We start from the raw sequence: 17,581 nt of genomic DNA on the forward strand, positions 1-17,581 counted from the left end.
CATTCTGAGAGCCAATTAGCTCATGAATGGGTTGATATGAATTGTACATGAAAAACCACCCGCAGCTTCCTGGCTGAAATTGCTCTGTCTACTTACAACGTGATGCGAAACCCATAAAAGCCACCAAGAGGCTTCCAGTGGGCTCAGATCAGCTTTACATTGGACGCCACACAAAAGCAGGGGTGTGCACACGTGCGTGCCTGCCATGCACTCCTGTAGCTCCTCTAGAATAAGAAATGGCAGGTTGGGATGATCGGTGCAGACAGGAAGGGAAGGGCGAGTGAGGTGCTTAGGGACACTCAGCTGGTGACACAAATTCCGGGTGCGGCTCCGTTTCACTCTGGGATGAAGCCATCGGAACGGTGGCATTGTTAATGTTGTTTTCCGCATGTCAAGTGCTTTGAACTAAGCCCATGAACATCTTAATTCCAGCTTTGTCAACACTTAAATCATCTTACTGCAGCGGATACTGTAAAATCGCCATGGGGAGAAGGAAGTGCACAGCAAATCAAGTTTACTCTGCCTGTCATTTAATTTTTATTTCTGGAGCCAAGTTCTTTGCTGAGTTGCACTGCAGGCAGTGCCATTAATTGCTCCTGGGGATATAAGTCAGTGCAGAATTAGGCCTCCATTCTTCTCTATAGAAACTCATCTGATGGTTGGTGTGTTACACATGGGTGTCCTTTGCCCATTCTTAATGATTTCTATTAGACAGCTATTGAGAACAAGTTAAGCTAGTCAACATCTTAGGATATTTTATTGGATATTTTTTTTTGCTAAATGATCTTAGGAACCCCTAAGAGGATAGCTTATAAGATACTTTTAAAAATAGGAATATTAACTAAAAAATAAAGACATTATCTTGTTAATTTATGAGCTTCCCTAGAGGAAAGTTTGTTTATTTGATGGTAATAAATAAACTGGCTGTACAGTATAGATATCTCAGACCTCAGCAGGAGTCTTGGCAACCATATAGAGAAATTTTTATATTCACATCAATTATATAAAGAGGGATGTGTCCATTCTTCTCTTTATGGATTCACATCATTAATACAGGGTTACAAGGAGCCCCTTCTCAGCTGTTATCATTAACATAACAGAACCCAGTTTGACAGGCATTTTTATCTTGGCTCCTGATTAAAGCAATTCAGCATTTATAGATCTGGACCAAACACAGTGGCTATTAGGTTTAAAGTACACAAAGGCACATGTACATGCATGTGGATACACACATAAACCCACAAGACAGACAGACAAACACACATAAACACACACATACATCCTTAAAATCATAGCCATTCCAGAATACTACAGAAGAAACCAGTTTGGGTCTTTCAAGGAAAGTACTTTTTGTTCACATTTGCGAGAAGTAACAAAGGGGATCAGATAATTGTTCTGAACCTTCTGTGTTAACATTACACCCAGGTGTAACTGATTGGTCTTCATTAAAATCTTTGTCACGGTTCAAGAGCTGTTAAGATGTGACTACTTAGGTACAGTAGTCCAAAAATGTTACTATACTTACATCTCTTTACTTTTTCTTGTCCTTCAGACTATGGAATCACTGAACAGTGGCAAACCGTTCTTGCAAGCTTTCTATGTAGATCTCCAGGGAGTCATAAAAACCTTGAGGTATTATGCTGGTTGGGCAGACAAAATCCATGGAATGACCATTCCTGTAGGTAAGGGGAATTAAAGCACAGCTATGCACTAAACCTTCTCATGGCCAGACTAAAAGCTTAGTAGCTCACAGCTTTGTGGAAAGCAGAGGAGAAGCCTGGGATGCTCCTACAGTGTGTAGTGTGTTGCTGAAGCAGAAGTTGGAAAGTCAGGAAGGGCAGGACTGGGTGCCCTGCTCTTGTTCTGCTCCACGTGCACATGTGAGGAGGGCTCGGTTTCTTTTGCATGTGTCCATCTGAGAAGTACGTAGTGTTATACCTACATTTAATTATTGATACACATATAAAAATGGATGAGGTATAAGCCTGAAAAATACCTTGGAACTCATGAAAATAGTGCTGGGTGTCTGTTTAAGAAACAGTATCATTATGTATAGATCTTGTTTGTACATGTCTTCTTACTGCTTATGCCAATAATTTTACCTTAGACTAACACTGGATCTAACTTAATTTATACTTTTAGAGCATTCTTAATATTACTATAGAGAACTACCTACATATGAGATATATTTTGTAATAGATGCTTCTTCAAATTATTCAGTGGGATGAGTTTTATACTGCGTATATGAGAGAAACCTTCATGCATGCTGGGAAATTATTATGTTCTTATTCTTTTGCTAAAGAGATACAAAAAAATCCTTACAATTATTTAACAAGTCTCTTCCTCCTGCCCCTCCCTCCCAGCTGTTTAGTAAATACAGGCTGCATTGTCTGATGCAAACATACTCATCTGCAGTCTGGACTAGATGCACCAGGTGCTATAATTACACAACATGGCAAAATAGCAGAAAATTATTTTATGTACGTGCAGTCATTAAGATAAGTGTACTGATATTTCACCTGTATAAAATAAATCTCTGGAAAAACGTTAAGGAAAATGAATATTCATTATGTGGATTCTTTTTGGCTTCATGGTGCACATGTTCATTGCACATGCATGTTTATTCCACTATATCCAGTAAGGCCAGAAGGGCACACTCAGGGGTAAATGCCCATTGCTGTTGCCCAGCTATTTCCCTGGTGTTTCACTGTGTGACAGTGTCTGCAGTGCACTCACTCACCTCTCTACAGCAAAGAACCAAACTATCCCAGTGAGGCAAGCAGATAAATTGAAAACATGCCTCCAAAATTTTCAGAAGGGCAACATCATGTAATTCTTCTTGCAGTGTTACTCATCTTGGTGTTTCACCTTATTAAAATTGCAGTTTGCACTGACTGGTGTTTATCTTCACTATCTTATTTTCACCAAAGAAATGACAATAATATTTCAGGTGTAGACATTCCTGCAAGGACTCAAAGTTTTCCACAGTCATTTAGGCTCAGATTCGTAAATCCCAGTTTTGCTGTTTGCACTTCACATTTAATCATACAAAAGTGCAGACCACACTATAAATTCATGTATTCAGCAAATTTCCTGTTCCCTAATCTCTTTCTCCCTGGTCAGTGAATGCCTCCTTCTCACTCTTTAGCCCCACAGGTACACAGAAATTAGGTCAGCCACCAAAAGGCATTGCCAGATTAAGGAGAATAAATATTCTCTGCTTATTCTTGGTTTCAAGTGCCTTATAGGATAATACCTGATTTTTTTTTTTCAGTAAGGTGGACTATGCTGGGCGAGAGGAAGGCACATTTTCAGCATGCCTTCCTCAAGGCAAACTTCGTGCTAACACAGTTTTCAGTACTGTAGAATCATAAATCCATTCACAGATCTTCAGGGGATCAATTAGTTCTTCTTCGTTTAACACTTCTCTTTATTCCTCTACTTTCACACTATAAATTTGTCATTCTCATTAAGCTATTTTAGGGCAAAGCCAGTGTTAAACAGCGGTACTCTTTACGTTCACTTACCATCAGCTCACCAAAGATAAACAAGACAACAAAACCAAAAAAACCCCACTATTAAATCTTGTCTTTCTATTCAGTGTGCTAATAAATCTGAAACCTCCCGATCTTTTGTTGTTGCTGTTTTTGTTGAAGTTTTCTTTTCCTGTAAAATAAAAATAGGCAACTGATAGACAAGTAGGAGAAGTGTGTTTTACAGTCACATTCCTTTTGGTCCCAGAGCTACAAAACCTTCAGACTGCCCTTTGCTTGCTCCCATGCATAAAGCCTTGATGATTTAAATTAAAACAAAATGAGGCTAAACCAGAAACTGTTAAACTAATAAACTGAATGCAAGAAGAAATGTATCTTTAAAGCAATATATGCTATGATACAGTTTAAAGAACCAATTCAGCTCTCCTCACCCACTTGTTTGCTGTGTCCTGCTATATGAGGCATAGGTTGTTATGCAAATAAAAAAATCCGTGTTGGAGACTCCTGATGGAAATCTGAGCAAACACATCTGTGGAAGATATTGCTGTCCCAAAGTGAGATCCCTGGATAAATGGGACTTGCTTCCTGATTAAAAAATTAAAGTCTTTGGGCCAGGTGCTAAGCAGCTGTAAATTGATCTTGCCCTATTAATATCAGTGAGGATGGAAGAATGTCAGTTTACCTCAGCTGAGTATATTAAAAAAAAAACCTTTTTAACACAAAATTTTAGATTGTATGTAGGATCACTGTCAGGTCCCTCTCAGGCAATTTTCTTCTGGTGGCCAGCTAGTAAAGGGCAAGAGTAATAACCATCAGCCACAGCATCTTAGAATAAGGGTCATTAGCATGACTTAAAACTCTCAAACATTTAAAAAGTCTCCTGTATAATTTCTAAGCACAAGGGACCTTTCTATGCTCACTGTTTAGAATAATAGAATTAAGCTCATTTAATCCTTGAGTTATTTTGTCATGGTAACAGCTTGTTCTACATTATGGACAGGGTGGCTCTTAGATCCACCTTTGGCCTGTCCAGAGACATCCAAGGCTTCTGAATAACTTCAAGTCACATATGTTCCCAAAGATATTGTTAGAAAGCAACCTCAAAAATCCCATCTTGACAGAAAATCTGTGGATGATGAACTTTGGAAGTAGGTGTCAAAAAGGGCAGCTGTCTTGAGTCTAGTGGGAGACAGCAGGGAGAGCAGCTCTGCATGGGAGGCATCGCTCTGCGGAAAGAACGTTCTGCCTACGCTGGGCAGAATTAACCACCATTTGTCTGCCTTGGCAAGAGGTTCAGGTTATCTATAACTCTGTATGATGAAGCACGCAGACATGTGGCAGTGATTATGCAGTGACAATCCAAAGTCAGACAGTGCTAATGTAACTGTGTTACTGTTATGTTGCCACCATCCTTCTGGATGAGAACCCACCTCTCACAGTACTACCGAGTACAAGCTGGTATTTTTAGCTGACTCCTCTGTATTCCTCTTGAGCATTTAGACAGTTTTGCTTGTATGTAGTTCTCTGTATTTTGACTTCTACTTTGCTTCTGTCAGATCTGATGAATCTTCCTGTGGTCTGTGAACCACTGCTAGCATCTGTGAAGGATAACCTGGAAAACCAAGCTGATCATGTCCGTCTGTGACACAAATATTCTCATCTCCCTTGGGGAGTTGTCAAACATCTGGAGATCAAAATGTTACAATGACATTTTGTCAGTGCAGCACAAACCAACACAAACTATTTTCTCCTGCCTTTTCCTGAATCTCTTTTCTCTCTTTCTCTCCCTCCTTTATTTTCTCTGTTATGTCCCTTGTCTTAGTTGCAAGACTATTGTTAACTTTCTCATAATTATTTTGTGTCTGGCCCCAGCTGACATATTAGCTACTCCAGCTCAGGTTTCTACTGAGCAAATCCTGTAAAGTAGATGCATAGAAATAAGTAGACCTGACAACAAGTGATTTCTAATCAAATTCAAGTTGAAGACTTTTCTTAAACCCAAGAAACTTTAAGGATTAACCTGTTTATTGTTACCAGATATATCTTAGAGGATATTGCAGCAGGTTGCCAAAACACACTCTCCATTGTGAAGTCAGGCCCTTCCCCAGTATTGCACAAGGGTGGCTGCAGCTCTGGACTGAACGGGAGAGAGGCCGGGGCAGCCACTTCCCAGCGCAGCCTGGGAGGGAAAGCACATACCCTGTGTCAGACAGAACAATGGGGGCAAAAGCCCTGTAATCTCTCCTTCTCCTCCTCTTACTCCTTTCCACTGTCTAGCCTTTTCTTATCCTGGTAAATCATCTCCTGCCATTAAGCCTAGGTAACCTCATCATTCTCACATACTTAGCTGAAATTATTTTCCCAAGTTAAGAGATTTGAGTTTTTCTAGATGACCAAGCACTACAGGCCAAGGGGCACATTCAGCTCATGCCTTTAGCATAGCCTTTCCCTCAGCTGTAGCCTCACTGAAAAACACCTGACCTAAATTCAGAGATAGTTTGAGTCTGGGCTAGTTTATACGGCTACGAGACTCAACTGAGGTACAAAGATGCAGTAAATCTACTTTGCACAGATGCAGGCTGAGCACCCTAACAAAGCTACTGGTTAGACAGTACCTTAATTGATCCTTTAAATGGTCCCCACACATCAGGTCCCTTCCTGGCTCTTTGTTAACTGGGAAGAAACCTGCACGTGTAACCTCAGCATGTGCTCCCAGACCACAGGAAGTAAATGATGCTTGGTGACAAAAGTCACAAACTTTCCCTCTTCAGTCCATATCTAGAGACTGTGGTACATAATTCCATCACTTCACACTGCCTGTGTCCTCAATGGCAGATGAGTCAGCTGACTGTTACTCTATTTGCCCACACTGGGTTTTAGACACACCTTTATATTGCTGTGTTCCACTCACGCCTTTGTTACTCTTCACTTCTCCTACCCTTAAATCAGCTGAGGCCAGTAAGTGCTTCCATGCTACTGCAATTTTATGTGCAGTACAGGTCTTTGCCAAGGAACAAAGCAGGTTACTTTCTGATGGGAAGCCTGCTTCCTTTGTTCTACAGAAAGAACAATTAGGTTGCTCCTGAACCTAGGTTTCCCATGCTGGCTCACAAAAAAAACACTTCCATGACTTCTTTATTTCTTTTACTGCCATCAAAGGCTGATCCTTAGAGTTTTTTCCCTCCCTCTATTTTAATTTTTTTTTTGTTCTGCCAAGTCAAACTGCACTTGAGAGTAAGCATGCTCATCTGTTTCAGATGGAGATTATTTTACGTTTACAAGACATGAACCCATCGGAGTGTGTGGACAGATCATCCCTGTGAGTATCTCTACTAGTGCTTTCTATTTATTTTCATTTGAACCAGCTCTCTTTAAAGACACATAAAACATGGTCTTCAGCTATGTGTGTTTTCCATTACGAAAAAGCTGAGCTCATATTGTTGACATATCTTTAACAGCCTCCCTGCAAATGCTTATTTGAACATGCTAATAGGGTTTAGGCTCTGTTATTAGGAGTTAAGTTCTCAAGTCATAGAATTCACATGATTAAAATAAGCAAAGCAAAACACAGTGTTAATATGCTGTCAGTGGTTATGGATGTTCACACAACTTATGGAAAATTGATGCTTTGCTGTGGTAGTCTCTTTATTTATTTAGTTTTTACTGTGATTTAACAGGCTCCTCAGTTCCTGGGAGAATGTGATGTATTTTAATTCCATTCTTTCCTGCTATTTCTTCTACAAGGCTGGAGAAGAAAAGGAAACTCCAGGAGACATATCATTACAATTAACATTGTGTAGCTAATAGAAGACATGAAATGTTTGTTTTATTTGTTGTGAGAGAGAAACAGATCATTTAATCAAATCCAATACTCCCCTTACACCCCAGCAGACACCCTCATAGCAAAATCTTGCTGAACACTGCATGGGAATTGCACCAAAAGGGTAACTTTTTCAGAAGAGCTGGTTAACCAGCTTTGGCAGAAATTTCAGTGGGAGGCTCACATATAGCTATTAGAATATTGTGTGGAAGCTTTTTTGCTTGACAAAACACTGGGGGACTAATCAGGCAATTCTCTGAAATTTTTATTGATGTTGATTTTTTATTTTGTTCACATCACCACAAAGCCACTAAATAGAAATGCAGAGCAATTCCATTACAAAAGGAGCAGCCAGAAAAGATTACTTTAACAATGTTAAGCCCTTTTTCCATATTTATGTTTGTTGTTATTTCATGTCTTTGTTAAGGGGTGGCTTTTGTGTTTGGCAGTCAGCAGAAGCCCAGAGAAACGTGCAATGACTCAGAAAGTCTGTGGCTACAGCCATCCTGCAAACACCTACACACTCTCCTAACGTGGTCCTTATGAATGAAAGATTCCATAGCTCTGTCCCTGTTCCTCAGCCAGGCACATGGATAAGCATTTACTAAATGACAACCACAACATCTAACCCCAGTGTTGCTGGACATCTCTTATGCTCGTTTCACTGAGCTTAACTGATAGACCTCCTGAAGAAACTTGGCCACAGGCTGAGGATCATGCCAAAAGCCAGGGTACCCAGCCATCTACCATACGTGTTTGTTCTTCCCTCAGTTCTGTCCTCCAAAGCCTGAAGATGGCTGTCATATCCATCTATTCTAACACCACTGCTGATCTGTTCTGTATTTCCTGCACGCTACCAGTCCCAGAGGACAGCCCAGGCCGCTGCATGTGCTTGGCCACTGCCTGAGCAAATACATTATTCAAAAATAAAATTAAACAGCAAGTCTAACACTGAACTCCTCATCCTCTTTCACATCCCAGCTTCCATCAAAACATGAGCTCTTTGGCAGTGCTGTAGCATAAACAGGGCTATATAGTACCCTATAAAACTGCTGTGAGCTCTCCTTGCAATGCCATTAGAAGTGCAGGCTGTTAGCACACTGCTGGCCCGACAGCTCCCCTCCCAGGTTTATGTACTGGAGATGGAATTAAAACATCACTTTGTCTCTGGAGTTTATAAACAACAGAGGGAGTAAAAAATTGGGTGTTCAGTGAAGGAGAGACAGTTGTGTATTTTTTCAAGCTAGCCAGGGGCTAGAGAGATGTCTGAGAGTGGCAGCTGATATGCATCAGGCAGCAACACGTTCTGGCCAGTGGCTGACTCCATGACTGATACTTTCTATTCTCCTTCTAAAATAGACTGTTGCATGCATTTGTAAGAGTGATTGTGCAAACACAGTTATTTTATTACTTTGACATTTTCACTAAAATCTGCAGGACTATCCACTTAACCTGCTAGGATCAGGCCTTGGTGCAAAAGGGTCATTACTTTTATCTTTATTCAAGGCATGTTTTGTGCTTTGAACTTATATAATTCCCTACACCATCTGCTGCAGTTCAATGAAGTTATAATGAAGGACAATACAAAATTTTACAGCAGCAGAGTTTCTCAACTTGTTTTTTACTGTCCTTTTAACATCCTCCATATAGATATTACAGTAAGATGTCTTCAAGAAAAATAAATGCTTTGATTGAACATTGACATTTATGGAATTTTTACTGTAATTCCATCAATGAAGGATTATATAATTTTGAGTATAGATTTTATATCTTAAGATGTATTCAGGAATATGAAATTTACATCCAAAACTGCTTCAACATGAGTAAACAGTTCTTTCTAAATGTTCTAAATCAGAAGCAAGACCTATTTTCATGTGGGAACTAAAAGTGCCAATAGAAAAACAGTAAATTAAATGAAAAGTTGTTACTTAAAATGTTAACAGATAATGGAACTTTTTTAATGGAGATTGCAGGTGGGGGTTGCATTTCTTTGAACAGGAGAGAAAGAACTAAGAAGTCACTGTTGTTGCTTTCTTAATGGCAGTATTTTTTTAAAAAATCCTTGCTTTGTGCTGGGAAAGATTTATGTTGAGGATCAGCCTGAGAAATAAGTGAGGTATCAGCTTGACATCTCGAAAACAAAACACCACAGTAATATTTTTCCTTTTTTTTTTTTTTCCCTACAGTGGAACTTCCCCCTGCTGATGTTTGCATGGAAGATTGCTCCAGCTCTGTGCTGTGGCAATACAGTAGTTATTAAACCAGCAGAACAAACACCACTCAGTGCTCTCTATATGGGTGCCCTCATCAAAGAGGTAAGAATAACTGGGGGGAGTGATGTCTGTCTCTCCTTGTGGGAAGGGAACCACCAGCACATACCTGCTTTAATGTGCTCTAACAGTTCTCAAAAGTCATGCTTACCTTCATTCATTCCTATTTTGACAGGCTGGTTTTCCACCAGGAGTCGTCAATATTTTGCCAGGATTTGGTCCAATTGTTGGTGCAGCCATAGCCTCTCATGTTGGCATTGATAAAATTGCTTTCACTGGATCCACTGAGGTAAGAGAATTCACACATTACTGTAAAAGGTGAATAAATCATCCTCGTGCTACATTTCTTATTGTCTCTGAGTAAAAGAGTTACATCGTAACAACAGTGGTCTGTGCTTCCCAGCTAAACTTATGTACCACAGGACTTCCCAAGCACAAACAGCTCCTTTCCTCCAGCCCCTGCTGTGCTCAGCACCTCAGCACAGGAGATATGCCTGGAAAAATATTACTGGGATTTCCTGTGGGCTTATGAGGATGTGAATCACATGCAAGTAGGCAGAACATCCCCTGTATATCACAGCACACAGAAGTGCTGCTTTAACGTCCATAATTTGTGTATCCTGCTGTACTTGGGGAAAAGGGAGAGGAAGGGAGCAAATTGTGCAAATATACTTCAATTTTGATGTTGCATTCAAGTATATTGAGGATGAGGAGGAGGCCTAAAAAGGAAGGAATGCAGGGAGAAAAGGAGATTGTCCAAGGTGTCAGTTCCCAAAATGATGGAAAGAAGCTAGCCAGAGAATGAAGTGAGTCAGTTGTCTCCTGGATGCCAAAATGTCTTGCTATGAGTCTATGCTGCAGATGTTAGAGAGGAGGCTCTCTTAAGATGCAGGCTGCAATCTACAGCAAGACTAAGCCCCAAAACTCTCATCAGGTCTTGCTCTCAAATATGTGCCAAGCTGGCTGTTATCAGGGCTGGGGTGGGGATGACAGAGGTACTCCAGACTGAAGTCACAGGAGAAGGGGCCTTATCTCATCGTCTGAAGGCAGACAGAAAGGAATCTCTGTGGGAGTTTCAGGGCTGGTTATATTTAGAGAGTGCTAAACCCAGCCCTTTTCAATTCAAAATCTGACAAACTATTGTATGGAAGGGGCTAAACCCCAGGGATCCAGTGTCTCTTTGATATGTTTGACTCCCACTCATGGCAGTGGAAGGCTTTATGCATCCTAGGAATACTGCTCTTCACAGTAAGGCAATTTGTTTTTTGATTTGTGTCGATAAATTCACTGACCATGCAGCCCTACTAGATATGTGTGGGTATCTCCCTGGTGGGCCCAAGAATTGCAGAGACCTGCTTAATCATTTCAAATAAATTATTTTGGTGGAATTATTCTGTAATTGAGTTTGCAAGTCACACAAAAACTAAATTACCAGTGAAATGTAGCTGCAGTTGTATGCCTAATTTGCACACACAGGTGTTTTGTAATTACTATACTATATGCCTGCACATGATTTCTTAATGACAAGATTCTAACATACACAGATTATATTCTAAATCAATGGCTACATCAGATTTCAGATTATTCTATGGAATTATTCTAGTCATTACATCTCCTGTATCCAATTAAGATTAGCATCCTAGAATACTGAAAATTTTAATATGAGCTGATTACCCCCCATAAATTAAGTTGAAACAATTGTTTTCATAAAGATATGTGGTCTCTGTTTAAGATAAATATTCTATTATACAGGATGTTGCACTGTTTGGAAGAGGAAAAATACAGATGGGTTAGGTTTCAAAGTTGTCTCTTGTAGCCAAAATAAATTTTTATTGTAGTTCCAGACAGCTTTAGTTTTAATAGGCGTTTAAACTCAAAAGCTGTGGGTTTTATACTAACTCAGTGCCTACCTTTAAAAGCCTTACTAATAGGAAGTGAAAAGCATTACAGAGATGAAAAAGCAATTCTCTAAGAACCTAAAGCAAGAACAGATGGATCGTTTTAATGCAGAGTTAGTGTAAACTATTCCATATTGTTTCTGATTTCCTGTAACACTGAATTTTTGTAACAGCAAGTCAACATTGTAACATTTTAAACACCATATTCTGATATGAGCCGGACTATAGTCTCTGACTCCTCCAAAGCAGATTTCAGTTTTAGTGAAATAATAATGGAAATATTTTGTCCCTCTGGTACTTGTCTGAAGCATATCAACTGTACACTCCAGTGATGGGGATTTCCAATAGCCAATAGGCATATAAACACCACTCATTAACTCCATTCCTCCATTCCAGCCATGTGTTAGTTAAGGCAATTCATGATGGGCAAGTTAATGATAAAACCTATCAGTACAAATGCAAAGATCATAAAATTGAAATTCTGAAGCAGAGGTTTTTCTCAAGTTTTTACCATGAGGTTCTTTTATATAAGTTCTTGACCTTTGAAGTATACTTATAGTAAATGAAAACTCCCCATTTGCCTGTAAAAATCACAAAAATGGGCCATTATAATCTTTTTCCTGCAGTATTCTCGAAAGGCAGAAAACAGGCTGCTTCTCCTACCAAAAAAAAAAAAAAAATTGAATGCTAAGAAGTTTCAATATTTGTAGAACCCAATCCATAGAACTAGGAGCTAAAAGGCCAAGTTCACAACCTTAACTCAATAAAGCCTGACACAGCCACACCACCAAGCCCTCCAGCCTCGCACCTTGCCTTGCAACAGGACCAGTACCAGATGCTCAAAGAAAAGAGCATGTGTAGAGTGATCCTTTCCTTGCTGCAGCCTCCCAGCCTCTGACAATCAACTACTCACACACTTCCTGAGCCCAGAGGTGCATGTGGACACTTGTATTCCATGTGGCAATGGCCTTGTCACCCGTGCATTAGTCCAGTACCTGTCCAGTACCTCTTGACAGTCCTGGTGACTGGGAGGCCTCAAGCTCATGCCCATGCAATGACAACACAGAAATAGCTTTCAGCTTCTGCTTCTGATTTCTTGTTTAGAGCTATCCAGTGTGCACTCTCTTCTCTGGGTTTCAGATTCTCAGGTGCTCTGAATTTTTTAAAAATACTGCTATTTACTTTTCACACACACATACACACACACAAAATAATGCATGAAAAAACCACAAAGAGCTCTTTTTCTCTGGTGCCATTACTGTTTGATTTCACTTCTCTCCATCTTTCCTGCTGCCCTTCCTTTTATGGGTTAGCCTGCATATATTAAAAGAATAGTCTGCCAACTCTTTCATCCCTCAGCCTATCTGCTTCTTGTGAAACACCCTCCCATGGATCATCTTCCTCTCCCAGTTCCCTAGTACATGGATCTCAAAACTCTTCCCTCCACAGCTCACTTGGAAAGGGAAGGGTTCTGCAAACACCTGGCAGGCAGATTTCACTCTGACAACTGTCACAGTGAAAGGAATAAAATCATACTGAGTATGAAAGCCCTCCTAAAATACTGTGCCTCCTTAGATTCCAGTTGCTTTCTTGGCTTCTCTGCTTGCTTTGGTTCATTCTTCAGCAGCCTGTTTGGTATGGACATTTTAACCAAAATGTTTATTTTTACTGTGTTGGTTTTAGTGAACCAGGGCTAATCCATGATCCTCCTTAATTACAGCAATCTCCTCTCAGGCTTCACTGACACATTTTTTCCTCATCTTCCATGACCAGATGAAATTTAAACTACCATAACCAAACTTTCTTCCAGCCAATATGATCATGTTAACTGTTGCTCCTATCCTTTTCTTACCTTTCCTTGAAAGTCCATAATCAATTTATATATCTCATTCCATCTTACTGAACTTCTCCTTGATCCTTCTGGTCCTAAGCTGCAGGGTGAAACTCTCACTCACTGGGAGCATGGAGAGGTACTGGAAAGCTCAGCTGTGTCCCACTATGCCTGCTGTTTACTGTACATGCCTTTTCCTTTTGCACTGCCCCTCTCTGCCTCAGCTTCTTCACTGTTCCACATATTCTTGTCAGAGTTCCTTTAAAAAAATATTAGCAACTATTTAGTTCAAACTAGTAATTTAGAATTTCTGAGTTTAAGAACAGGTCCAAGCTCAGGATGTCTAGCATTCCCATGTGTCTGCTGTTAGGCTGCAGTGCTCAGAAGTGCAGGAGATGTTCTACAAGTCTCTTGCCCAGTGAAATAACATTGGGCTTTATGTATTTCCAAGACAAAAGCTGATGAGGGGACAATTTCTACACGTAACACAAATGCAAAGAATTTCTTCATATTGCTTTCCTATTCTCTGAAAAAAACTTTTGCTGTGCAAAAAAGGTGAGATGCCTTCAAATATCAGAGAAAAGCAGCCATCAGAAGCAGGTTTACTTTTAATTTGCCTTTATTTCCATTCAAATCTGTGAGCACAGTTAAGGCCTTGCAAATACAGCAATTTTCCTGCTGTGAGCTGTCTGCCCAAGTTGCTACCTGTGTGCTCCATCTGACCTGGAGTTGGTGTGAGGATGGTGTACCCCTAAGTTCCTGGTGCACAGGGAATAGTTGAGGGGAGTATGTTCTGAGTTTAAAATTAGAGAAGATTATGAAGAATAAGAAGTTATAAATATTTTTAAATGCAGATTTAAAGCCCTGCCTAGGATAAAAATTGTGTTTTGATTGTTGCAAAAGTTTAATGAGTCCTAATAACTTCTGTTTAAAACCAAATGTGTAACCTCCAAATCAGACCGGCTTACAACTCCCTCCAGTTGTTAAATGCTCTCAAGATGAGAATTATAGATAGCACACAAAACATTTGAAGTTCTGGCCAACAAGAAATGTATCCTAAGTGGCTGGTTTCCACTTTGCTCAAACTACAACCCATTAAAATGCAGACAGATTTAAGATAGGATTCAGGTCTGTGTTCAGGCAGTTCTGTGGAGTAACCCAAATAAATATCCAACAAATTGGTTTGGATGCCTGTGTAAACAAAAGGTCTATAAACAACTGCAATAAACCCCAGCAAAAGAGACTGCATTTTGCTTGGCAGAATGTTTTCTTTATGCACTTAGATTAACAAACCATGATCTCATCATTAGTCAACAAGATACTAGAGAGACCATCAAAGCAAACTACGGGAGAGTTGAGATTGATTCATGCCAAACAAATGTTTGTAGCTAACAGCTGTATTACCACTGATTCTAATTTACTCAGCAGGATTCTCCTTTCATTTCTAAAGTGAGATAAATGTCCCAATGCATGATGTAGACAGAATGTCTTCCTACTGCACAGGCAATGGGTTGTGTGAGCTCTCCTGGATCACACAATCTCTTGCTGGTTTTAGGCTTCATGAAGAATTGCAACCTGGCATTTTCTACTTTAGTAATAAGAATCCTAAAGGTGATCTGACCTGTTCTGAGAAGTCTGTGAGCTTATAGTGCTACATACATGCCCTGTGTAAGGATTTAGGGAGGCTACATTAACATTCATTCCTGCTCCTGCAGAATCTTTTGGATCCTATCTTGGACAGTTTGTGACTCCTGAATGTGAAGAAGTTGTTTCCCTTTTCCTTCCTCTGTGTTTTTGGTAGCATTTAGGAAGCTGTCCCTGGGGAACTGTTGTGCCTCTTTGCCTATGAAAGTTGCACATCAAAAGGAATTCCTAAACCCAATACAAATAGGATGGTGTATCAGTTCTCCAACATTAGCAGGAGTTTAGCCACAGACTTCCATGGGGGCCAGTATTTAACCTATGGAACAAATGAGCCATTTATAGCTTAAGATTCTCTCCACGAATTTGTTTCTGGGTTTGCCTTTTCACTTGAGCTGCACACTATTCAGCATGATCTTTTCAGGGCTGCTTGTCACATAGGGCATCGCAGTCAAATAAAGCTGCTCTTCTTTGTGCCAGTATTTCAAATTCACTTGTCCTTGCAGGAGACACACCCTGAATGTGCCAGGAGGTTCTAAAATGCTTGTCAGAAAGATTTTGCATATAATCTGGAATTCATAATAAATAAGGCAGACTGAGTGAGCAGCAGCATGGGTTTGAGGGTTTTGTCAAAACAATGACATCCAGTGTCTCAATAGCTGGAGAGAAAACTGTACTTCCAGAAAACATTGAAAATTTCTGTATGGCCACACCATCTCCCCAAAACTTAACCAATCTCTTGTAACGTAAACCACTTACTGTTCTTCAGATATTCTCTCAATATACCAAGGAAGGTATAGAGGGTATTATTTAAAATGCCTAACTAACTGATGATATATATCTCCTTTGTCAAATTTTGCATTGTCCATGGAATCTTTTAATCCATACATTTCCCTGTGCAGTTCTTCCCTTCACTGTCTTGTCCATGGCAGTATCAAGAACCTGCTGTTCAGCAAGACTGCAGTTCCCCTATATTCAGGTGTTCCCTGATGATTTACTATTTATCTGTGAGCAAAGGAAGGTTCAGAGCAAAGGATAATCCAAACATTCCAAATGACAGAGATGAAGAGGAAGTATCACAAACCTTGGAGGTTTGCTTTTGACTCATGAGACTTTGAGTCCTCTAACAGTAACAGGCAAACAAACCCACCTTTACAAATACAGATTTCTGTCTGAAAACAGAAAATTAAGAGAATGTGAAAGGCAACAAATCTTTTCTAATTTCTGCACAAAGTATTTTAAATGCGACTGCTTAAGCTTCCTCTTGAAAGAGACTTTAAACTTCCATATAGAGAAGGCATAAATAAACAACAATCAAATGTTTTAGAGCGTGATACATTCTCACTACCCAGTGTCACACCACTGACAGTCCAGAAACAGACCCTTCCAGGACAATCCTTCAAATAGCTTTGTTGCACAAGAGCCTCAAACTACTTTTAAAATCTTTGTTGTTGTTGGTCTGCATAACAAACTGTTTTCTTTGAGATGGACCAAATTACGTCTGCCTCACCCTCCATGCAGCTTACAAGGTTATGGTACTTCACAAGCTATCCAGGGATACTCCTGATATCAATCTTGAAGCCTATTCAAAACAAGGATAGGGAGTCAGGCCTTTCTCTGCCAACATTCCTGCTGAATAATCACACAGCTCCATTATCTGTGGGGGAGTCCTCTCTTCCAGCGTTCCCTCTCCAGGCTGTGCTGCCTATTGGGAGCTCAGGGATAGAGAGAGCTGAGAGACACGGCGGGAAGCGTGTCCTGAAAGCCCATGCAGATTGCAACACTATCACTTATCCCTTTCATGCTGTCTTTTCTCCATAAAGAGAGGGTCAGTCACAAAAGACCGCCTTTGTCAGTAAATAACCACGGTGCTGGTGCCTTCCCTAAGACTTTTCTCAACTTGCAAGTGCACACGGCACAACAGGAGCACAGTGAACAAAAATGCTGAGCAGCATGAGCCCCACCATCCTGATGTCTACGCCCATCTCTAACAGGAAAGACACAGTGAAGCCTTCTATTAAGTTTTTACTTGGAAACTTGACAACAGCTTCCCTGTATTAAAAATACCTCAGACTTCACTTTTCCAAATTAACACCGCTGTCTCAAAGCCCTTTGGACTTGAATATTTGCCATATACACTACACTCAGACTTGCATGCTTGTCAATCACTTGTTTGCATGGAATCCTTTCAAAATCTTTACTTACTTGTACCAAAGTGTTTTGACATTAAAGTAGAATGGAAGGCAGAGAGATGAGGGCTGGACACATTGCTCTGGCTTCCTTGGTCTGTCCTGCTTTTTTGTGAATTTTTGAGGGGAAATAGCTGGTTGTTGTTCTTTGAGAGAGGGAGGCTCAAGGCAGTGAGGGTGTGAATGGCATTGGCTGGCACGGGCTATAAACACAGAACTCTGGTTTCCAGTGTACATTTTCAGCACAGTTTGAGAGGCTGGAATTTCCAGATGATGTGCTCCTTGTATGTGGTGGGGGTGGAAGGCAGAAAGGATCCTTTTTTTTCAGGTTCACTTCTGGCTGTCAGTCAAACATAGCAATAAAATCAGCTCCAATTAAGGGGATATGCAAGGAATTTCATGATAATGTCAACACTCCATTCCATCAATACAGGGGTA

At 40.2% G+C, this 17,581-nt stretch overlaps 1 protein-coding gene across 4 annotated transcripts in view; it reads left to right on the top strand.

Annotated features, from left to right (window-relative positions):
• Positions 1 to 17,581, top strand: part of ALDH1A2 (aldehyde dehydrogenase 1 family member A2) — a 52,113-nt gene that overhangs the window by 23,602 nt on the left and 10,930 nt on the right. For 3 of the 4 annotated variants that reach the window (XM_062501827.1, XM_062501829.1, XM_062501830.1), the window contains exons 4-7: positions 1,553 to 1,682; positions 6,752 to 6,813; positions 9,501 to 9,629; positions 9,760 to 9,873. In XM_062501827.1, the coding sequence (XP_062357811.1) occupies positions 1,553 to 1,682; positions 6,752 to 6,813; positions 9,501 to 9,629; positions 9,760 to 9,873 (435 nt within the window). The remainder of the gene's footprint in view (positions 1 to 1,552; positions 1,683 to 6,751; positions 6,814 to 9,500; positions 9,630 to 9,759; positions 9,874 to 17,581) is intronic. The other variant, XM_062501828.1, reaches the window with a different exon arrangement.

The sequence above is a fragment of the Cinclus cinclus genome, chromosome 13, assembly GCF_963662255.1.
Source record: "Cinclus cinclus chromosome 13, bCinCin1.1, whole genome shotgun sequence".
NCBI lineage: Eukaryota > Metazoa > Chordata > Aves > Passeriformes > Cinclidae > Cinclus > Cinclus cinclus.